Genomic DNA, 25591 nt, shown 5'->3' with positions numbered 1-25591 from the left:
AAGACAGTTCTAGCCGCCAGACAGTGTCGATAGGTGTCGTAGGTATTTCTGTGGCATCGATTCAAGAAAGGGCTTTTTCCATTAATTACACTTATGTATATATAAGAAAAAAATAAATGTCTTGTAAACAGGGTTGGGCAAAATACTGGCTTACACGTATTTGAAATACAAATTACAAAATACATTTTTAAAAGTATTTGAAATACAAAATACAAACTACTTTGGTGACGGGTATTTGAAATACAAAATACAAATTACAGTGTTTAAAATAATGTATTTCAATTACAAAATATACCTTTATTTATTTTTTTGTTTATTTTTTTGTATAGTTTTAACGTTAACGAATATCTTTTCATATAAACTTATAGGGTCATTGCGCTAGTTTTCGTCCAGCTCTAGTTTACGTCCACTTGACGAAATTTGAATATATACCTACATTTCTGCACAAATTTGGATTGATTTCAATCCTTATGTCTAAGGCGTCTAAGCAATATATCTGTCTACATATAACAATGATATTTCGCAAAAAGGAAGCGCTGGTGGCCTAGCGGTAAGAGCGTGCGACTTGCAATCCGGAGGTCGCGAGTTCGAACCCCGGCTCGAACCAATGAGTTTTTCGGAACTATGTACGAAATATCATTTGATATTTACCAGTCGCTTTTCGGTGAAGGAAAACATCGTGAGGAAACCGGACTAATTCCAATTACGGCCCTAGTTTACCCTCTGGGTTGGAAGGTCAGATGGCAGTCGCTATCGTAAAAACTAGTGCCAACGCCAATTACTGGGATTAGTTTCCAAGCGGACCCCAGGCTCCCATGAGCCGTGGCAAAATGCCGGAACAACGCGAGGAACATGAAAATTTCGCAAAAAGTAGTAAATTAAAAATGAAATATATATTTGATAATCCGTCAAGTCGTCGAAAACTAGTGCATGGACGGAAACTACTGCAATGACCCTATCCCCTAGATTTAAACGAAAAGTTCCCCGCAGAAGTTGACCTAATATAGATCCAGTATCCAGCCAATGTTGTATCTCGGCTGGATCGGAGGTTCGCGGTCGGCTCACAGCTTGTGCGAGAGATTAGACATTTTAGGATTATAGAATTTAATAAAATGTATTTATAGAAATGTATTTTGAAGCTTGAAGTATTTGAAATACAAAATACTAAATACATGTGAGTGCAGTATTTGAAATACCAAATACAAAATACTTTTGAGGTAGTATTTGAAATAGAAATAAAAATACTAATTTGTATTTCAAATACGTATTTCAAATACATGTAATTGAAATACTGCCCAACCCTGCTTGTAAAGTGACGGATATTATACATTTTTTTTACGTTTGAAAATAAAATTCAGACCCAAAGTGATCCATAATCACTTTGGGTCTGAATTTTTTATTGATTTTTCTATTATGGAACACTTTCGATTTTTATGTACATAATAATTCAGCAGCAGGACAAACATTTTCCTTAAACTTTTCTTTACATTCATCAAATTAGTTGACAAGATATCGAAAATCGATTTTATTCTATTCAACAAGTATCGATGGTTTTTGATTGCAACACGCTCATGCCTACGTAGCTGTCATTTGTCAGATTTCGATGGCCGCAATGTTGTGAATTTTATATTTCGCGTAGTGTTTACTTGGCAAATTTTATTACTTTCCGCGTATACAACGTCACCGGGTTTACGTCCGTCCGTCGTAAAGTATATGTAACGCGCTATTCTTATTAGAAATGCGATGGAAACGTGCGCGTAACGAACGCGTGAGGCCGTATTCTTATGCGGTAAACGTATCGTAACGTTTGTTTTCTATGTGATGCTACTGCTAATCGGAGGCTAACGATGCCTTTTAAACTGTTGAAGAAGACGCGGCAGTACAACGTAGCATCGAAAAGCCTGTTCGTGATTAGTGTAGAGTTATTAGATGGTGGTGTAGCGGATTGCACGCTGTCGGTTGATTCTACGGGGCAGGAATGTTTGGACAACGTGTGCCAGCGGCAGGCGATCAACCAGCCGGAGTTCTTCGGGCTTCGTTACGTGAACAGGCAACAGCAGCCGCGATGGGTGCAGCTCGAACGTCCCTTGAAGCGTCAGTTAGACAAATATGCGTCTTCCCACCAACTGTACCTGCGTGTGATGTACTATGTGATATCCGGTACGAGTTTAATAACAGATGAAGTCACTCGTAACCACTATTTCCTGCAGCTAAAGAATGATCTAGTGGAAGGACGGATAATCTGTGATTGTCAACAAGCGGTTGTGTTAGCTTCGTACAGTCGGCAAGCAGAGTATGGTAATCATGACCGGGAGCGGCATACGGTGGAGTACTTGAAGAATTTGCTGACGTTTCCAAAGCAGATGCTGGATAACGGGCAATTGATTGATGCAAGTACATTGGCGGAGACGGGGAAGTTGGAATGGCTGACTGCTGCAGTCATACAGCATCATATGGCATTGCATAATATGTCCCAGGTCAGTAAATTTGTGTAAATAAAAGTTACAACTTTATGCTACAATTGTTAATGTAATGCATTAGGTTTAGTTATTTGTTAGAGGAATGTTTTTTCAACATTAAGTGTTAAACAGTTAAACCTTAATATCAAGTTAGATAGTTTTATGGTAACTTAATTACTGAAATGATGGTTTACTTAGTCTGTGAAAATCATTAGCTCACAGAAACAACATTGACACTAGAATAGTACATAGGTACTAGCTCCTGATGAAACATATATAAGTTTGACACATCCACGCATAATTAAGCGGGCCGACACAGAACAAGCTGCTTCACAAGGAAATTAGGTAGAAGTTACATGTCACCCTTTTTAATGAACTGGCAATTATCGTAACCACAATCTGCGTTAATTAATTTTTTAAATGTTCTTTTTGTTTTATTGTTAATGAGTAGTATAAAAATCCATAGCATGAAAATCTAAATTTTTTAATTGTCATAATATGAGCTGGTTTCCATCATTTTGGCCTGGGTTGTACACTGTCATCCACACTAAACAATCAATTATCTCACATTCAGTTCCATCCAAAGAACCATTGTTTATTTGTGCCGTTTTCGATTAAAAGGGTACTTATTGTTGTTTGTCAATAAGACGCTATTTCCATAAAGCTTCAATTTGAAATCAACCTTATCGACAACCAACAATGTGGCACCTCTTAATTGAAAACATCACATGTACTTAAGCTTATCATTAAACTGTGGCAATTTCCTGTAGGGCTAAGATGGCCGGTTCTTTATTATTTGTCACCATGGCTGTCACGTTCCAACAAATATGTAAGTGCGAAAGTGACGCATAGCATGACAGGTGCTAAAAATGCGACCATGATAGCGGGTCTGTTCAAACAAACAAGTATTCAGAGAAATGAACTTTATCTATTTGCATTCTATGCCATCATTTCAAACATGTGCTGCTATTAGCTCACCTTATCTTCTTAATTTATTATTATAAATAACACAACCAAAACACCTATGACTCTGCCTGTCTGTGTGTGTCTGCCTGTGTGTGTCTATAGAACTTTGTACAGGCAAAGGGTCTGGTTAACTTGGTCATGTGTCATTGAGATAGGCATTGTTAAGTTTTTTACCACATGAAGATTCTCATGACTTGACACAATTAGAATGGGTTTTCTCTTTTTTAGTGGTGTAATACATATAGGGAATGGAGGTAATTATAGGCTCTTTTAATTGGAATGTTGAAGTGTGATAAAATTAATATTCTGATTTTCTATTATGAACCCACTTTCACTTCATATTTGCAAGAGTGAAAGTGCAACTTTTAGTTTTTGGTACAAGCTTTTATCGCTGACTGCACTTTTCTTTCCACAGGCAACTAATACTCATCGAGACAATTCTAACAACCCCAAACACAATTACATAGTTTGTGTTAATTTATAACAGTATTCCCATGGCCACCTCCTGTCTCCATGATCAGATCAGCTCCATTTCATCATAATATTGCATTGTCATCCGATTTACATATGTATGCAAAATTTCAGCTCAATCGGGAATTGGGAAGTGGGACAAAATTACCTTCCAAGATTTGACCCACACTAACATACATACATACATACGCAAGGGGCAAGTTAAATAAAAGCTTGTAAAAAGTGGTGCTTTCAATTAAGGATGGCCCAATTGGACCATTTAAAAAACTTTTGCTCATGGGGGCGTAAAAATGTGTAATACCTAGCAAAAACCTAGACAGCAGATAACAGCTGACTGTTATTCAATGGAATACCTTGATAAGACCCGCCTAAGTCGCCAGGCGTTATCTATGTGGGTTTGGTAATTACTCATACCTATTTTAGACGTGTTAATCTATTATGCAAAATCATATTTTTCCTGTTACTTTCTTTCTTAATAAACTTGGTAGTAGTGGCACATACACATGAAGACTCGAGCAAGATTCAGACTATGGATTTGGCTTGTCGTGATCAAATTTATAAAGGACCAGCAATGTATGATCAATGAAGAAGAAATATGTATGTTAGAAACGGTTTTTCTTAAGTTATGGATATACTGAAAGTGCCCTCTTTTCTTAATGTTAGTCTAAAATAATTCCCTACATAGTGCAGATATGTTATATCGTCTTTAAAAATGTCTGGACACTTTTTAAACCCATGTTCACAGTAGAACAAGCAGCTGCCCTCACTGACCTTTAAAAATCCTCCCTGTATATGTGGAAACATACTGTATCAGTGATTATTCTACAGGCTCAAGCGGAAGAAGGCTTCATCACGACATGCCAACAACTGCGGGGTTACGGCCAGGAGCTGTTCTCGGCGAAGGACGCGGGCACGAGCGAGGAGGTCACTATCGCCGTCTCGCTCACCGGCATCCGAGTGCTGAGCGAGCATAGCGACACGCCGCATTTCTACAGGTACTCTTTTAGCACGAAGGCGCTAAGGGCGTCGGAATTGGAGCCTGCACAGCGCGGCACGCCCGGTATTGAATCACGCGTCAGTTACGTCGGGCGACGCCCAACTCTTTTAGAAAATTTAGAATTAAGATCCCGCGAACGACATTAGATTGGGCAGAGCGTCACTTACATAGCCTGACATTCTTTTAGCATGAGTTGCATGCGCGCAGTGCGCCACGTGCGCCGGGCTATGCCCGACAATTTTAGCATGAAGGAGCCAGCATTGGATCGCACATAGCGCGCCACTTACGTAGCCCAACGTTCTTTTGACATGAGGGCGCCGAAGACGCCCGGCGATGGGTTTTGCTACATTGGATTTTATATGAAACACTGGCATGTGACGTCGCAATCAAATAACCTACTCTTTATAGTTTTATACGGGTTTTAAAATAGAAATTGTGTCTAAAAATAACTGCTCTCTACGTTTGTCCATTAATCTTCTGGTGGTTTATTTCTTGCATAGTGTAAAAGAATTTATTTTAAATACACTCAAATACCCTACTATCTACCATTGTATTGAGATCCATGCCGGGTGTTAGAGTAAGAACTGCCAATGATGCCAACCATTTTGTCCACAGATGGTCAGACATCACAATAGTGATAAACCGCAAGCGAACGTTCAGCATTGAATGCCAGCGAGCGAACGAGTCGGCCTCGTTCCTACTGCCGAGTCCGGAGGCTGGGAAATATGTGTGGAGGAGCTGTGTGCTGCAGCACACGTTTCATATGAGGCATCAGCAGGCGTTGAACGCGCCGCATGACACCACTACCAACTTCCAGGTAAGATATAAACCGCAAGCGAACGTTCAGCATCGAATGCCTGCGAGCGAACGAGTCGGCCTCGTTCCTACTGCCGAGTCCGGAGGCCGGGAAATATGTGTGGAAGAGCTGTGTGCTGCAACACACGTTTCATATGAGGCATCAGCAGGCGTTGAACGCGCCGCATGACACCACTACCAACTTCCAGGTAAGATATAAATTGCAAGCGAACGTTCAGCATCGAATGCCTGCGAGCGAACGAGTCGGCCTCGTTCCTACTGCCGAGTCCAGAGGCCGGGAAATACGTGTGGAGGGGCTGTGTGCTGCAGCCACTGACAATGTAACCTCTAGACTGAGCTTAGGCCAATTCTTTCATGAAACCGATGCTGCCAAAAATACGGGGGTGGGGGGGGGGACGAGGTGAGCGAATCCCGTGCCGTGATTGGTCCGTTCAAAGACACGGACCAATCACGGCACGGGATTGAGTCGAAGATGGAGTAACGCTACCGTATGTGTGGCAGAGGGGGTAGCGCGACTATGCTATGTCTAGAGGTTGGATTGTCTGTGGCTGCAGCACACGTTTCATATGAGGCATCAGCAGGCGTTGAACGCGCCGCATGACACCACTACCAACTTCCAGGTAAGATATAAACCGCAAGCGAACGTTCAGCATCGAATGCCAGCGAGCGAACGAGTCGGCCTCGTTCCTACTGCCGAGTCCGGAGGCCGGCAAATATGTGTGGAGGAGCTGTGTGCTGCAGCACACGTTTCATATGAGGCATCAGCAGGCGTTGAACGCGCCGCATGACACCACTACCAACTTCCAGGTAAGATATAAACCGCAAGCGAACTTTCAGCATCGAATGCCAGCGAGCGAACGAGTCGGCCTCGTTCCTACTGCCGAGTCCGGAGGCCGGCAAATATGTGTGGAGGAGCTGTGTGCTGCAGCACACGTTTCATATGAGGCATAAGCAGGCGTTAAACACGCCGCATGATGCCACTACTAACTTTCAGGTAAGTAAGGTTAGCAATAAGAATGATAAGATAATGGTAACTAATATTTGGATAAATGTTATTTAAGTAGGATAGGTAGCTCTCGTTTCCTTTCGAAGGGTGATATTGAAAGGGTTCGCGGGCTAGCTTTTAGACTCCTGTTCTAAAGTATTTATTTTGTTTGTTGAGGCATCAGATAGCTTATATTTGGCTAAAATTGTCTGATACAGTTTAGTGACCGGTCTTAGATAAAGCTAGATGAAAGTAACTTGGCATATGGCCAAAAACTAAAGATTGCCTAAGCCGAATGAAGGCTAAACGCAGTCTGTTAAGCCTTAATTCGGCTTAAACGCTGTAATATCAAAAAGTATCAAGTTAATTTTCTAAAACACACTACTACTTTATATCGCGCCATCGGGTGCTTCGACGATACCATGACCTCTTTCGTAAATATTAGATGCATAACTCAGTTATCAGGTTAGTCAGTGAGGTGTGATAACCCGCGTGTGTGTGCCGTGCGTATTACTATCGCTGAGAAATCGTTCCTAGTGTGTAGCGTATATATGCCGACGGACAAAGTGGTCAACTTAGTGGATTTCACAGACTGCCTATCACTGGTGAGTGCGATTATAGATAATGAGGACATTGAGTTAGCATATATCTTAGGCGATTTTAATGCTCACCCTAATGAACTATTTTATACGGAGATGATAGACTTTTGTCGCGAGCAGGATTGGACGTGTGCGGATATTGACATAATGGGATTGAACTCGGGAACGTATAGTTTTATTAGTGAGGCAAATGGGTCTAAAAGGTGGTTGGACCACATTTTGACTACAAAGCACGCTACTAAAAGTATAATTAGTATTAATATACAATATGATGTACTGTGGTCTGATCATTTTCCTATGTGTATAGAGTGTAACCTAGATGTAGGATTAGTAAATATGTGTAACCGTAACGTCAAACCGATGACTGACAAAGTAAGATGGGGAGAGAGGAAACCCGAACAAGTTAGTTTATATTCTAAGATCTGTCAGAAGGGGCTTAGTAACATTGATTTCCCATGCGAACTTAGCAAGTGTTGCGATAGTCATTGTTCTGAGGCTGGTCACAAAAAACTTATTGATAAGCTATATGGAAATATAATTAATATTTTATGCGATGCCGCCTCGACGAGTTATTCACATAAACGCTCGCAAAAAAGGAAAACTGTAACTGGCTGGAACGAACATGTAGGTGAGGCCCACAGGGAGGCCCGGGAGAAGTTTAGGTTGTGGAATTGGTATGGGAGGCCAGAGTCAGGTTACTATTATGATGAGATGCAGAGAAGCCGCGGTATTTTTAAAGCAAAACTAAAATGGTGTCAAAAACACGCTGACCAGATAAAGATGGATATTCTTGCATCTCATCATTCTAAGCGTGACTTTCGCGGGTTCTGGAAAGCTACGAAGAACCTAAACAGTAAACCTGGCCTTCCTGCGAGTATTGAGGGCATTAGTGACCCTAAGTGTATAGCCAGTTTATTTCAAAAACAGTTTACTGTGGCGTCACCCTTACAGTTGACGTGTTCGTTTCTGGAGGATGAGTTGAGTGACCAGGAGATTAAAACTAGATTTACAGCGAAAGATGTTGCTGCGGTTTTAAAATCTATGTCGCGTGGAAAATCTCCTGGTCACGATGGCCTCAGTATTGAGCACCTGAGGAATGCGGGTCCTCACTTGCCGAGGGTACTCTCTCTTTTGTACAACCTCTGCATTAGTCACGCGTACTTACCCGAGGCAATGATGAGGACTGTAGTAGTACCAATTGTCAAGGATAAGGGTGGTGATGCAAGTGATAAAACCAACTACAGACCGATCTCGCTAGCGACAGTGGTAGCTAAAGTGCTGGACAGTCTGCTTAGTACACAATTGGACAAGTACCTTGATATACATCAAAATCAATTCGGTTTCAGGCCTGGACTCTCTACGGAAACTGCCATATTGTGTCTTAAGGAAACTGTCAAGTACTACACAGAGAGAGGCACGTGTATTTATGCATGCTTTCTTGATTTATCGAAGGCGTTTGACCTCGTCAACTACGACGTCCTCTGGCGGAAGTTAAAGAACACGAAAATGCCGGTTGAGCTTAATAGAATGTTTAAATACTGGTACCTTAACCAGAGGAATGTAGTACGATGGTCGAGCGCTTATTCGGAACCATACAGGTTGGAGTGTGGGGTGAGGCAGGGAGGGGTGACCTCGCCCAAGCTCTTCAACCTGTATATCAATGCACTTTTAGAGGAGCTCAGCAGCACTATTATCGGATGCCACATTGGCGATACTTGTCTGAATAATATAAGCTATGCAGACGATATGGTGCTGCTGAGTGCCTCTCCTTGTGGTCTGGCGAAGCTAATAAATATATGTGAGAAATATGCACTCAGTCACGGTTTGACATATAATGTCAAAAAAAGTGAATGCATGGTCTTTCAAGTTAGAGGTAAAGAACTACCACCAGTACCACCTATTAAGTTAAACGGAACTCCACTGAATAGGGTGAACCGATTCAAATACCTTGGGCATGTGGTAACCTCTGACTTGAAAGATGATGCTGACATTGAAAGGGAGCGGAGAGCGTTGTGTGTTAGAGCGAATATGGTGGCCCGCAGATTTGTTAGTTGCTCCACTGAGGTGAAAAAGACTCTTTTCAGAGCATTCTGTACTACCTTTTACACTGCAAATCTGTGGGCGTGCTATACGCAAAAGCAGTACAACGCACTTCGTATACAATATAACAACGCCTTCAGGGTGCTGATGGGACTACCTCGTTTTTGTAGTGCGTCGGGGATGTTCGCGGAGGCCAGGGTGGACTGTTTCTACACTACAATGAGGAAACGCTGTACATCCCTGGTGCGCAGAGTGCGGGCTAGTTCCAGCGGCATCTTGAGGGCGTTCGCGGAGAGGTTTGACTGCCAGTACCTGAATCACTGTCATATGATTCACGTACTGGTGTCCAAGCCACTCTAAAGCTTTGTGTTAGAATAGGTTATATAGGTAATATAATTGTTATATTTTAATTTATGTTAATGTAATTTAGTTTAGTTTATATTTAATTTTAATGTAATATTATAATGTAATATGATCCTACGTTGGTCGAAATAAATGAATTATTATTATTATTATTCCTTTATTTATTTATCTTCTCTAAGCTAGGGTTTTTTACAATATGAATATAAAAGTAAAATATAAAAACACTTACAAAACAATAAAAAATACATATAAACACATTATAAAAAAACCTAACCTAGGGTGCCGCCGGCAGCGGGGCAGGGCCCAAGCTACCGGTGGTCAGGGCCGCAGAGAGAGGAACCGGCGGACTATCCGCGCCGTGTCCAAGATCACCGCCTTCTGCATCTGGCCCTTGATCCAACCACCTAGCGAGAGTCTCTCAAGATGTTGATCGAGACTCTTCGCTATTAGACCGTTCGCTGAAACAACTATCGGGACAATGATCGTCGAATCAACATCCCACATGGCGGTTATCTCGTGAGCCAAGTCTAGGTACTTACTGGACTTGTCCTTCTCGGCTTTCACGAGATTCTCATCATGAGGGATGGTGATGTCAACGAGCACGGCCCGGCGTTGCGCTCGATCTATTATCACAATGTCAGGCTTATTGGCTACAATAGTCCTGTCAGTGATGACAGATCGATCCCAATAGAGCGTGGCACGACCATTCTCGAGAACTTGCGCAGGTGAATACTTGTAGTACGGTACTTCGCGGTCCACAAGGCCGTATAGAAGAGCAAGCTGCTGGTGAATAATCCTGGCTACGAGATTATGTCTGTGCAAGTACTCGCCGTTAGCAAGATGAGAACAACCGGAAATGATATGCCTGAGTGACTCTCCGGGACGGCGGCATGCCCGACAAATGTCGACCGTACCGTCCTTCAGGATATATTTCCGATAGTTGTTCGTCATCATTACTTCGTCCGCAATTGCACAGGCAAAACCCTCGGTTTCTCCGAAGAGGTCCCCGAATCGTAACCAGTTCACCGACGCGAGCAGGTCCACATCGGGTCCCGTGAGGGCCTTGTAGAACCGCCCGTGTAGCACCTTACTCTCCCATGCCGCCTTGCGATCCGCAGTACTTAGTACCACAGGTTTGCGCCAGTTCTCGTTTGCCAAGGAGAGCGGCGTGAGGTTCCTGTCTACTGCCACCACATCACGATGCATCCCACACTCGTTGTTAAGGAAATAATTCCTGAGATTGTACACCTCGCGGTTGTGGAGATCCTTGGCGTTTAGGAAGCCTCGACCTCCACATTTCCGTGGGATGTACAATCTCATAACTGACGAGCGTGGATGTAGCATGCGATGTGCGGTGAGCAGTGATCGGACCCTCCGATCCAGGGCGTCCAGCTCGGTCTGAGTCCACCTTAGTATGCCAAAGGAGTATGTGAGTAGGGGCATTACCCAGGCGTTGAAGGCGCGCACTTTGTTGCCTCCTGACAAAAGACTGTTAAGGACTTTTGTGAGCCGACTGAAAAAGCGCTCCTTCACCGACCGTCTAATGCCCTCGTCCTCAATACCCAACGACTGTGACATACCAAGGTATTTGTAGGTTTCTGATTCAGAGATAGATCTGAAAGACATTGTCTCAGAAGGTTGTAAATTTGTTGAATTTACAACCCTCCCCCGCTGTACATGCATAACCGCACATTTATCGACACCAAACTCCATGTTGATGGCACTACTGAAGACTTCAGTGGTGTTCAGTAGCTCCTTCAAGTCTTGGTTATTTGGTGCAAATAGTTTGAGGTCATCCATGTACAGAAGGTGAGAAATGACTTCACCCTCTCTCCGAAGCCGGCAACCTAGACCCAAATCCTTCAGCAGGGTGCTGAGGGGATTCAGAGCTAGGCAGAACCATAGGGGACTCAGACTATCACCCTGAAATATTCCTCGCTCAATCCTTATGAAATCCTGCGGGCCAGGGCGGTCATCCCCGCCTCCTGGTTGACGAAGGACTGTGGTCCACTGCCTCATGCACGCGCTTAGAAAGGCTCTCAAAGCTGCATCAACTTTATACAGCTCTAAGACCCTCCCCAGCCATGAATGAGGCACCGAATCATAGGCCTTCTTATAGTCAATCCAAGCGGCTGAAAGGGCCTCCTTGTTCCGCCGGATTTGTTGGCAAATGGTCATGTCTATGAGGAGGAGCTCTTTAGTACCACGGGACCCAACCCTACATCCATTTTGAGCGGGGGCCAAAATATTGTTAGCGACAATGTGCGCGTTGATTTTTGTCCTCAAAATGGATGTAAGGAGCTTATAGAGTGTAGGTAAGCACGTGATGGGTCTGTAATTCTTCGCTTCCGTGGTACTACCGGACTTATAGAGCAGGAAGGTGACACCAGTTGTTAAGGAAGGTGGGAGAGAACCAAGCTCGAGGGCTTGTTGAAATTGTGCTGCCAAGCACGAGTGCGAGCATCGGAACCATTTTAGCCAGAAGTTGTGCAATCCATCCGGCCCAGGACTTTTCCAGTTCTGGGCCGTGCGGATGGCACAACTTACGTCATCGGGGGTGATAGTGACTACCCCCATAGGTTCGATGGACTCGCATTCACGCTCGACAACATTCATCCAACTCCCCTCGGTGTGTCCGACAGGCACCGACCAGATGCTACGCCAAAAGTCAGTCATGACAGTAGGATCCGGCGGCTGCGTGTCGGACCCACGAAGGTTAGTTTCCTCCCACTTTCGGTACACCTTCCTTTGGTCACTCTGGAAAAGACGATTCTGCTGGAATCGATCCACACGCTCTCTGTAGCGGCGAATACGGTTTGCCCATGCATAGACTTTCTGCTTAAGAAAGTCGATGCGCTCCGTGATATTGGCAATATAGTCGCGGGGCTCAATACCCGTCCCCACGAACGCCTGATTCACAAAGCGCATTACTCGGGGGCGGTTATTGCCCCCCCTAAAGCAGATCAGCTTTGCAATAAGAGTCCTAAAAGAGCTGATACGTCGCTCGATCCGTATTTGCCATGCGGGGGCACCTCCGTCGGTCCTAGGTGCACGTTCAGAGTCCGGAAGCTTGACTCGTGCAACACGGCACGCCGCGATGGCTCCGCAATACATGATCGCGTGCGTATCATCTAAATCTTTACTAGTCCGTAGATATGGCTCTAGTAAAGCGTTTAGGGCTCCCATTAGCGCTAGATTGCGTCTATTCATAGGCAAACGTGGTAATCGTGGCCTAGTGTTGGGAGTGGAGCGATACTGCGTAATCGCCTCATCCAGAGTCCTCCTCAATTGCTCATTGGCTGTACTACTCACACACTGCGCGATCTCCTCTTCGTCAGCGCTGAGATCCACCCGCGGTGCCCTCGGTGCCTGGTCGGGTGCCGGCACCGAATCCGGCAACGTCGCGGGCGGGTCCTGCGCCAAGGTGGAGGCCGCGCAAGCAGAGAGAGCCTCCAGGCGAAGCCGATCAAGTGTCGAGTCATCCAACCGCTTTAGCCGCTGAATGACGCGCACCTGATCCGATAATCGCTGCTCCGACACGGTGATGGTGGGTTCAAGAGCCTGAAACAGAGGCAGCATTCTTGAACGATAGGCGGATAGTTGTGTTCCCCCCTCTGTGGCCCCATAATAGGCGCGCATGACGTTCTCGTTCATTTGTCGAGTCCATCGCATGCGTCGCACTATACCACCGGTAGCGGGAGCCGTGGGCGGGGCAGGATGTCCCGCAGGCCCCAAGCGTGCCGGCAGCGGTGGCCGCCCTCGTCGCGCAGGTGGTCGTGGCGGCGGCGGCGGCGGCCCGCTCTCGTCACTGGACCCGTCTGTGTCAGGCGCCGTTGCGAACTCGTCGCCTGACGACGATGTGGACGAGGAAGTGGACGAGGCGGGCGGGGGTGGTGGGCGTGCGTTTGTTGTTACCGCTTTAGCTTTAGCTTGACTCCTTGTAATCATTTCTTAGTTTTGCCGGTGGTGTATGACAACTGTCAACACGGTTGTTATGCGGGTGCGATACCATGATCGAGGTGTTTATAATGAAATATGTGAATTGTCCGCATGATTTAATAATAACTCTGTTCACACATGAGTAAATTATCAGTATTTTAGGGCAAAAACCACATGTAAAAATATAATTTATGAAAAGAAATATAAAAGGACGTCTGTCAGTGTCAGCGGTTTTTTTTTTTTTTTTTTTTTTTTTTTTATTATTATTATTATTATTATTATAACTCAGTTATGGAGGCGGTTATGTGTGACGCGTGATCGCTTGTTCAAGCGTGGACAATTATCCCACAATACTGTTATTTTGCAGTATTTTATCTCATTTTCGAGGAGAAACCTTCTGTAACGAAATAACTGGGTACCATCTAGTCTAGACTCGAGGTTTCAGTTCCTTCTCGTATTAGCGCTCTGAATCTAAAACTAAATTCGTGTTCTGATTTAAATTCCTTCGCACTGGCACTGTTTTTACGAAAGCTGGCTTTACAGTCCAGAGGGAAAACTAGTCCTTGTTGCGCACCGAACTGCCATCTGTGCTTTATGTAGAAAAATAAATGTAGCATTTTAATTTAACCCATAACCATGCAATAAAATATGTTTGATTTGTACTAAAACTTGAAACTTCGTGCGGATATTACATTGGGATACCACCTACCGTTTTGTAAACTGTAACTGTGTAAATATGATACCTTAGAAACACAAACTAAACCGTTTCCATTGTGTCGTCGCTTAAGTATTCATTTTATTAGCCATGAGACGTTAAAACACTGTCAAATATTATAATTGTGACTGGCCTATTAGCGTGCAATGCGTCTAAGAAAGTAGTCTCCATAAGGGTTCCATTCACTGACCAATTAATTTGTAATCCGATGAATATTTTATTTTAATCGATAGTTAACACTGTTAACAGCTTGTGTGCATATAGATAAGTAACTAGAGTTAGACCAAGAAAAGTCTGCAACGATTTTGATAGCCCACGCAGTGCAAGTGTTATTTTAAACGTCAAACTGCCATAAAATTATGATTATGACTTTTCTTGGTCTAACTCTAGCTTATATCTGCCATCTGCCCGCAACTTCGATGAAATTTGCTATACGGAGGTTTTCGGGGGCGAAAAATCGATCTAGCTAGGTCTTAACTCTGGAAAAACGCGCATTTTTGAGTTTTCATATATTTCTCCCAGATATTTATGCTTTATATGATAAAAACTACTTATCTCCTATGATATTATAATTCCAGGTAGGCAACTATATCGTATAACTATAACCTAATTACCTATTCAAGCTATTTCACCGCACGTTATTAGAACATCGTTAAAATAAAATGAGTGACCGTTTCAAATGAATTAATGCGTGATGTTGCAGTAAATCTAATACTAATACGAGTATTCACGCTAGTGCGTTCCTATCAATAAATGGAAATTCAATATAATTTAACACAAAAACATTTTACTACTCTTTATTTATAAGAAGACTAGCGACCCGCCCCGGCTTCGCATGGGTTAACAAATTATACATAAACCCTCCTCTTGAATCACTCTATCTATTATAAAAAAACGCATCAAAATCCGTTGCGTAGTTTTAAAAATCTAAGCATACATAGGAACAGACAGACAGCGGGAAGCGAAATTAAATATAAATATAAAGAATATTTACTTACTTACATACGCTAAGAAGACTTAATAAAGCGGTCGATTGTGAGATAAAATGCATAAAATTCCACGTCTATCTAATAAAACCATTAAAATACCAACACCCGCATATAAATACTTAGCAATAGTGGATCGATTCATAAGTTCTTCTTAAGTACGATTGACATGTAACTGGGGCCTGTTTCTCAAAAGCATGTAACTTGTAATACAAGTGGAAGTCACTTTCTAACAAAATCTGTCAAAAAGTGACATCCGCTTGTATTACAAGTTACAAGCTTTTGAGAAGCGGGCCCCAGTAGTAGTTAAATTTATCTCTAAAAATATTTTTATGCACTTGTTTTGTTTAGGTGGAGTTTCATCAAAATTTGTTTTACATAGTCAAAGGTCCCACTTTGTCGCTTTCCATAAGGAGGGGATTTGCTTGTCACACACACGAACAACCTGTCAAAGCGTCCTTATGGCAAGCGACAAAGTGGGACTTTTGCTTGGAAACGACACTAATTAAGTTATATATTGCGGCAAGTATAAATTGCGATTCGACTCGATGCGATGTGTGTGTGTCGTGCTTAACGGCGCAAGATGCTATCAGTGCGCCCGCGCACGTACCTCGCATAGCTGTGCGCAGACCGTTAGGGTTGTCAATTGTGTTATTTAGGTATAGTTACCTTATTCAATCAGTACGGAATAAAAAGACGTGGCACTTGTCACAGACAGGGGGAAAGAGAAAGAGCATTTTAAATTTAGTTACACAAACGTGTCTACCGCGATATAATTTAATAGTTTTTACCTTTAATTCCGACGTTTCAGCTGAGTTGCGCCAGCTGTGGTCACGGAAAGACTGACAACAAGACAAAAAAACAATTAAATTATATCGCGGTAGACCCGTTTGTGTAATTAAATATGTGTACAAAACGCGAGAGTTTAAAGTGTTATATTTTAAATTTAGTAATTAAAAGTAAACCACAGATGAGATGAGATCAGAATATTATATAGGATTTAAGTATAGGCCTTATTGAGTCAGATGCAGAGCAGTGGCGGAGCGTCCAAGAACTCAGTTTCCACCAGATTGTTCATTTTCGGAGAGTTGAGCACGTTTCCTTCAACTTATAACCGATTTATACAGGGTGCCCGGTAATTAGTGGATAACCAGAAGGTTAGAAAACCACCGACAGAGCACCTTAGGCTGGTCCAGAAAATGCACTTATAGGTCTAGTAAAAGTTTCGTGGTTTTCGAGATAATCGAACTTTTCTGTCTTTTTTAATGGCTAGCTCCAATTAAAAAAGACAGAAAAGTTCGATTATCTCGAAAACCACGAAACTTTTACTAGACCTATAAGTGCATTTTCTGGACCAGCCTAAGGTGCTCTGTCGGTGGTTAGAAGGTTATCCACTAATTACCGGGCACCCTGTATATGCTATTGGAGAATTAATGAACCGTAACCGACGTGACAACCCTATCGTTTATCCATATAGAGGAAGTAACAGTTAGTTCCGCGCTTCCGAGCGAGCCGATTAGACAACGATCGGTATGGTGCCGGCCTGCCGGGTGAAATCGCACGGAAGCCATCTTTGACAGTTTGACAGGTGTCTTTATTGTTTATAAACTTAGGAAGTAAAGTAACCCACCCTAATCCTTGTTTTTATATCCCCAATGACAGTTCTATTGGCCAATGTAGTACCCTGTTTTGTAACAATTGTGTTAAAATAACAGTTTAAGTAATTGTCATTTTAAATATTTCGTCAGGTGACAAGCAAAAGTCACTAAGTACCACCACAAGTTCATAGCCATAGTGAACCATATTAGTACGAAAAGAAGGTTGATTCTTGTTTAAATATTTTATAGTAATTAGTGACTTTTGCTTGTCATCTGACGATTTATACCTTAGACTAGGTCTGGACGCGCAAATAAACCATCTGATCGATCTAACATTTCATATCATATCATTTTATCATTTCATATCATATCATTTGAATTTTGCCGTAAATTCTGCATTAGTTATGTACGGACGTACTGAGTAATGCTTTCCGTTCGTTTTCTTGGATAGATAAGTATATAAGTATTTATCATAATTTCAGTCAACTTCATGTCCCATATCAGCTGCGTAGGGGTAGGTCGCGCGGGTTAACAGAAAAGTACACAGTTAAAACAAAAATCATAACAATAGTACCTATTGATTGACAGGTGTAATTTACTAACAGCGATTGAAACTGAGATAGTACAATTTTACATTTTTGATACCAAGAATCCGATCTTTCTACGGGGCGCTTGGCACTGAAAGTCATGTCTGTGAATTGTCATAAGGTAAACAAAAATAATACTACGATACTAGACAGTCGCGATTGTTATGGTGCCAGCCGAAGTCGCACGAGGCAGCCATCTTGACAGTGATAATGAAAAAAAAAACACTCACATGTAACATTCATCGTCGTTTTTACACTAAGATTCATTAATAATGACACTTCGTATACCTATAGCAAAACCGGGCGATCGATTTCAACCAATGTATCAATCGAGTACAAACAAGCCAAGTGCGAGTTGGATTTTCGCTATAAAGTTTCTTTACCGTCGCTGTATTTTTACTACGTGCTATTTTATCCCGGCCACCTTATGCTTGTCTAGTATTTACAGGGTTAGAGAGGATAATTATCAATGATAGTTATCTTGATAATTATCGTGATTTTTATGCCTAATAATTATGGATTTGATAATAACCTAAAATTTAAAACCTAAAATATAAAAACCGCCACTATAATTATTTTTTACTATTAAGGAATTCGTGAAAATAAATATATCACCATCCATGCCTGGGATAATTATCCGATATTTATCTGATTATCAAAGACTGAGAAAAGGATTATCTGGATAATTTCGAACCCAGCGTATTTATCACTTGCCGTTATGTATTTTACACCTGTATGTAAACTTATAAACATAATCATTATAGAGAAACAGCTAATAAAATTTGGGAATAACTATTTTAGCCTACAGTAGCAAAATAACTCCATACCTACCTTGACATTGGATTTTATATCATACCGTATGTCGGCACCACAGACAAGACATCCTCTAGACTGAGCATAGTAACGCTACCCCCTCTGCCACTTATACGGTAGTTTTACTCCATCTTCGAGTCAATCCACAAAGACACGGACCAATCACGGCACGGGATTCGCTCACCTCGTCCCCCGGACCCCAGTATTTTTGGCAGCATCGGTTTCATGAAATAATTGCTCTAAACTCAGTCTAGAGGATTCCTAGTCTATGGTCGGCACCCCCTCTTAAATCGGCCATCTACTTTTGTAACAACTAAAGCCTGAACTGAACCTAGATGGAACTCGTCACCAAAATAAACTGTATTCCTAACATATCGTTTCTTTTTCAGCAGGAGATTGGCCTCTCAGACAGCCGCGAAGAACTAGACTGCAGGGAAGCCAGCAGTTCACGTCTAGAGTCCAGCCTCAGCCTGTCACATCGAGCGCACTCCACCTCCTGTCTCGAGCTGAGAGACGCACTGCCACCGCGTGCCAGGTACTTTAGTCTAGGCCTTAGACTCTAGGGAATAAGAACTACTTATACTCTAGACAAGCCAGCAGTTCTCGTCTAGAGTCCAGCCTCAGCCTGTCACATCGAGCGCACTCCACCTCCTGTCTCGAGCTGAGAGACGCACTGCCACCGCGTGCCAGGTACTTTAGTCTAGGCCTTAGACTCTAGGGAATAAGAACTACTTCTACTCTAGACAAGCCAGCAGTTCTCGTCTAGAGTCCAGCCTCAGCCTGTCACATCGAGCGCACTCCACCTCCTGTCTCGAGCTGAGAGACGCACTGCCACCGCGTGCCAGGTACTTTAGTCTAGGCCTTAGACTCTAGGGAATAAGAACTACTTATACTCTAGACAAGCCAGCAGTTCTCGTCTAGAGTCCAGCCTCAGCCTGTCACATCGAGCGCACTCCACCTCCTGTCTCGAACTTAGAGACGCACTTCCACCGCGTGCCAGGTACTTTAGTCTAGGCCTTAGACTCTAGGGAATAAGAACTACTTATACTCTAGACAAGCCAGCAGTTCTCGTCTAGAGTCCAGCCTCAGCCTGTCACATCGAGCGCACTCCACCTCCTGTCTCGAACTTAGAGACGCACTTCCACCGCGTGCCAGGTACTTTAGTCTAGGCCTTAGACTCTAGGGAATAAGAACTACTTATACTCTAGACAAGCCAGCAGTTTTCGTCTAGAGTCCAGCCTCAGCCTGTCACATCGAGCGCACTCCACCTCCTGTCTCGAGCTGAGAGACGCACTGCCACCGCGTGCCAGGTACTTTAGTCTAGGCCTTAGACTCTAGGGAATAAGAACTACTTCTACTCTAGACAAGCCAGCAGTTCTCGTCTAGAGTCCAGCCTCAGCCTGTCACATCGAGCGCACTCCACCTCCTGTCTCGAGCTGAGAGACGCACTGCCACCGCGTGCCAGGTACTTTAGTCTAGGCCTTAGACTCTAGGGAATAAGAACTACTTATACTCTAGACAAGCCAGCAGTTCACGTCTAGAGTCCAGTCTCAGCCTGTCACATCGAGCGCACTCCACCTCCTGTCTCGAGCTGAGAGACGCACTTCCACCGCGTGCCAGGTTGACCTTGAAGTCTTCACTACATATAGTCACAGGGCGGACACGCCATACATCAAAAATGATTTGCGTTTATGTGTGCGCGGCACGTCTGTACACGCGTCATTGAGTTTCTGACGGAATCCTGACATGTTCATGTCGCGGCCTGTCGCGGGCGAGGTAATCCGAATCGGGGCGGGGCGGTGCGTGTCCGTTCTGTATGATAATACTATTACTTATTCTGTGATATAGTATAAAACAAAGTCAATTCCCGCAGTCTGTCTATCCCTATGTATGCTTAGATCTTTAAAACTACGCAACGGATTTTGACGCGGTTTTTTTAATAGATAGAGTGATTCAAGAGGAAGGTTCATGTATAATTTGTTAACCCGTGCGAAGCCGGGGCGGGTCGCTAGTTGACCATAAAATATTTTTTCAAATGTATAATTAACATCCATCCTTAGTTGCAAAAAAATAATTTTGTTATAAAACGTGTGTGATGTCTGATGTGATTTGTCGTTTATTTATCTTTCTGCAATACGACTTCCATTCTTTAAATTAAACTCATTTGAAACCATATCCTATCAAACTATTCTTACTTTTACTTTTTAGGGTTCCGTACCCAAAGGGTAAAAACGGGACCCTATTACTAAGACTCCGCTGTCCGTCCGTCCGTCCGTCCGTCCGTCTGTCACCAGGCTGTATCTCACGAACCGTGATAGCTAGACAGTTGAAATTTTCACAGATAATGTATTTCTGTTGCCGCTATAACAACAAATACTAAAAACAGAATAAAATAAAGATTTAAGTGAGGCTCCCATACAACAAACGTGATTTTTGACCGAAGTTAAGCAACGTCGGGCGGGTTCAGTACTTGGATGGGTGACCGTTTTTTTGCTTGTTTTTTGTTGATGGTGCGGAACCCTCCGTGCGCGAGTCCGACTCGCACTTGGCCGGTTCTTTTATTGTTGGATTTCCTGCTGTATCTTGTTTATTTTTTATAGCAAAAGCTTGAAAATGTGTTATTTCAGAGTCCAACTACCGCAGTACCGTCCCGCGCCCGACTACGAGACGGCCGTCCAACAGAAATACCAACAACAACGCGCCGAAGCACAACTACGCTACCAAAACCACGCCGTTGCCAAGCCATTAGCCTACGGCTCCCATCCCGACATACACCGCATACACTACCCCGACGTCACTAGACATACTATAAACCAGGCGGCCGCTACCGATGACTACCTATACGGTCTTAAATACATGAATAATTACCAAATAGCGGTCCATCCAGACGTCAAACCTATGCATTATGTCAATGTTTACAAACCACCACCACCTTACCCGTCAAATGGACTCGCTTCTAACTCAACACCAGACTTAGCTGTCGCCAGCCAAGCGCTAAATTACCATAGGGGTTATATCAACTCTCATGTATCCGGATCTAGTCCTGACTTAGTCTCAACCAGAACTGCTTTAAACAGACTAGGTTATATACCTAATCCTGTGGTAAATTATAGAGCTAATGTTATGCCACATGGGACGTATAATAATCTAAATTCAGTGCTAAATCACAATCCGCATCACATGATCGATCAGCATATATCTGATAATATACAGAAGGTATATGACGAGAGAGGGAATATTATGTATTCTATGCCGATGCATAGACTTAATTATCAAAGGCATTTAGTGTTGCCACAACAGCAGATAGCTTCGGGTAAACTAAGCGATACTCAAGAACCTATTTATGAAAACGTACCTTTACCCTGGCAAGATAAAGTCACTATGCGTGATCGAGCGCAAAGTTTAACAACTACAGATGAAATAAATAGACTAAATGAGAGAAACGGCAGTCATCCTACTATCAACAAGTATGGTAATCATTCAAAACCTTTACTAAACGTGCCTTATCAAATAAAAGTCGAGCCAGATAGTCACTACGTTAACGCACAGATAATAAAAGGCGTTCGCGAATCTAGCGTACCAAAAGACTTGAACATATCTAACAGGTCCATAAACAAAGACGAATTCGAAAACGTCGCTCTATCCATCGACAAAATGTCTCTCAAAGACGACAATAATTACGATGAAACTCCGTACCAAAGTCTCTCGACTCATCGTGTATCGAATAACAATACGATAAGTAAAACGAACGATAACGTGACAAGCATAAGCGTGCCCGACATACGCGTAAACGGCTCGGCTTTGTCAAGTTCTGTCATGAACTCGACATACAGCACCAGCGTGGAGTTAGACTCGACAAAAAGCAGTGTTACTATGAATGTGAGTAGTAATAGTAATGTAAGTAAAGAGAAGAAGCGGAGACGATGGGGTGTGTTCATGGGGAGGAAGGAGGTGAAAAGTGCTACCCTGGGGAGAGATAGAACTAAGCCGCAGCCCCAGCCGGTGAATAAGCATCGCTGGTCGACCGGCTTGCCAAAGTTTCAGCCGTTACCGCCCAGTATTACCAAAGAAACTATGGTAAGTACTCAGCTCATGTCTTGTGGATACTATTTTTAGATCTTAAAAAAAAAACTATAGTACTTTAATAGTATTTTATATAATTGTGATATAATGGAGAGCTTTTCAGTCGAGTACCGTGTTTAGGCAACGAAGCTTGCTGAGTTGCCTAAGTGAGGTACGAGATTGAAAAGCTTGATTATATCACTATTGTATACATAATATGTACACATTTGACATAGGTTCAATATTTCATGATTTTCCTATTTTGTTGCACATAATTTAGTTTCTAATACTGTTGACTATAAAATATAAATTTGTCTGTAAAACTTTTTTTTTCCAGTGCCAACTCCTAGAACGCAAAATGTCCGATGACCAGCTAGCATTCGCGTTCGAGCAGATCCCCAAAGGCCGAGCCACCGGCGGTTCCGTTCGAACAGCGTTGCTACCTCAACACGCCGCACTCAACGGTCTGTGCACGGACGATTTACCCTACGAAGATAATAGGGTGAAGCTACACCCTACACCAGCCAACCCACATGGTTATATGAACGCGTCACATATCACGGTTAGTTTTACGCTAATACATAATACAATAGGTCTCTAAAATAAATCTGTCCGAACGTCATTGCTACCTCAACACGCCGCACTCAACGGTCTGTGCACGGACGATTTACCCTACGTAGGTAATAGGGTAAAGCTACCCCCTACACCAGCCAACCCACATGGTTATATGAACGCGTCACATATCACGGTTAGTTTTACGCTAATACATAATACAATAGGTCTCTAAAATAAATCTGTCCGAACGTCATTGCTACCTCAACACGCCGCACTCAACGGTCTGTGCACGGACGATTTACCCTACGTAGGTAATAGGGTAAAGCTACACCCTACACCAGCCAACCCACATGGTTATATGAACGCGTCACATATCACGGTTAGTTTTACGCTAATACATAATACAATAGGTCTCTAAAATAAATCTGTCCGAACGTCATTGCTACCTCAACACGCCGCACTCAACGGTCTGTGCACGGACGATTTACCCTACGTAGGTAATAGGGTAAAGCTACACCCTACACCAGCCAACCCACATGGTTATATGAACGCGTCACATATCACGGTTAGTTTTACGCTAATACATAATACAATAGGTCTCTAAAATAAATCTGTCCGAACGTCATTGCTACCTCAACACGCCGCACTCAACGGTCTGTGCACGGACGATTTACCCTACGTAGGTAATAGGGTAAAGCTACACCCTACACCAGCCAACCCACATGGTTATATGAACGCGTCACATATCACGGTTAGTTTTACGCTAATACATAATACAATAGGTCTCTAAAATAAATCTGTCCGAACGTCATTGCTACCTCAACACGCCGCACTCAACGGTCTGTGCACGGACGATTTACCCTACGTAGGTAATAGGGTAAAGCTACACCCTACACCAGCCAACCCACATGGTTATATGAACGCGTCACATATCACGGTTAGTTTTACGCTAATACATAATACAATAGGTCTCTAAAATAAATCTGTCCGAACGTCATTGCTACCTCAACACGCCGCACTCAACGGTCTGTGCACGGACGATTTACCCTACGTAGGTAATAGGGTAAAGCTACACCCTACACCAGCCAACCCACATGGTTATATGAACGCGTCACATATCACGGTTAGTTTTACGCTAATACATAATACAATAGGTCTCTAAAATAAATCTGTCCGAACGTCATTGCTACCTCAACACGCCGCACTCAACGGTCTGTGCACGGACGATTTACCCTACGTAGGTAATAGGGTAAAGCTACACCCTACACCAGCCAACCCACATGGTTATATGAACGCGTCACATATCACGGTTAGTTTTACGCTAATACATAATACAATAGGTCTCTAAAATAAATCTGTCCGAACGTCATTGCTACCTCAACACGCCGCACTCAACGGTCTGTGCACGGACGATTTACCCTACGTAGGTAATAGGGTAAAGCTACACCCTACACCAGCCAACCCACATGGTTATATGAACGCGTCACATATCACGGTTAGTTTTACGCTAATACATAATACAATAGGTCTCTAAAATAAATCTGTCCGAACGTCATTGCTACCTCAACACGCCGCACTCAACGGTCTGTGCACGGACGATTTACCCTACGTAGGTAATAGGGTAAAGCTACACCCTACACCAGCCAACCCACATGGTTATATGAACGCGTCACATATCACGGTTAGTTTTACGCTAATACATAATACAATAGGTCTCTAAAATAAATCTGTCCGAACGTCATTGCTACCTCAACACGCCGCACTCAACGGTCTGTGCACGGACGATTTACCCTACGTAGGTAATAGGGTAAAGCTACACCCTACACCAGCCAACCCACATGGTTATATGAACGCGTCACACATCACGGTAAGATTTAAGTCAAAAATTATTTGTCAGAACAATATCCAGACAATAGGAGGATATAAAGTAATATTACCAATTATAATTTAACTAAACACTGTCAGAAGCGAAATTAATCAAAACGCCACAGATTTGCATATTTTTCATGATTTGTCCCAAAAGTCCAATTCCTATCAGATCATTGTATCTCTTTCCTGCACGAGAGCCATACAGATGTAGTGCATAATTATTTGCCATCGTATTTTCACGGAAACGTACGAACGTGTCTTGCTATTTCAGTCAGTCTCGGTACAAAAAGTAAAGAGGTTGACTGAAGTAGGGGGGTGACTGCTAAAGTTATTGGCTACTCTTAACAATAAGGCTTCCATTGGCTTGTTTCTTTCAGGGATGTTGCGGATGCCGATTTTTTTTGACATCCGCGGATGCGGATTTTTAAAGGCTCACATCCGCGGATGGGGATGCGGATGTCAAGATAGATACTTAAAAAACATCAAATATTACATTTTAGTAATTTTTATTCAAAAAACCGGCCACGTGCGAGTCGGACTCGCGTTCCAAGGGTTCCGTACATTAAGTCCCACTCACGCTTGACTGCTCATTTCTAATAGGTTTTTTTGGCTAATGATTAAATTACCTAGCAGTCTAGCACTTACGCCGATGCTAAGACGTTCCTGTACCGACCTGTTCCGCATCCGCATCCGCATTAAAATCCGCATCGATTTTATGCGGATGCGGATATTGAAAATAATGCGGAAGTTCCGCGGTTGCGGATGCGGATA

At 43.1% G+C, this 25591-nt stretch overlaps 1 protein-coding gene across 1 annotated transcript in view; it reads left to right on the top strand.

Moving 5' to 3' along the window:
- Positions 1 to 1591: 1591 nt before the first annotated feature.
- Positions 1592 to 25591, top strand: part of LOC134651471 (tyrosine-protein phosphatase non-receptor type 21) — a 33960-nt gene continuing 9960 nt past the window's right edge. The window contains exons 1-6 of the mRNA XM_063506583.1: positions 1592 to 2477; positions 4725 to 4891; positions 5509 to 5710; positions 18724 to 18869; positions 20962 to 22411; positions 22734 to 22958. Of these exons, the coding sequence (XP_063362653.1) occupies positions 1848 to 2477; positions 4725 to 4891; positions 5509 to 5710; positions 18724 to 18869; positions 20962 to 22411; positions 22734 to 22958 (2820 nt within the window). The 5' untranslated portion in view covers positions 1592 to 1847. The remainder of the gene's footprint in view (positions 2478 to 4724; positions 4892 to 5508; positions 5711 to 18723; positions 18870 to 20961; positions 22412 to 22733; positions 22959 to 25591) is intronic.

Source organism: Cydia amplana, chromosome 10 (genome assembly GCF_948474715.1).
Source record: "Cydia amplana chromosome 10, ilCydAmpl1.1, whole genome shotgun sequence".
Lineage (NCBI taxonomy): Eukaryota > Metazoa > Arthropoda > Insecta > Lepidoptera > Tortricidae > Cydia > Cydia amplana.
The sequence above is the reverse complement of the archived record's forward strand: the minus strand, read 5'-3'. Positions and strand labels throughout refer to the sequence as shown.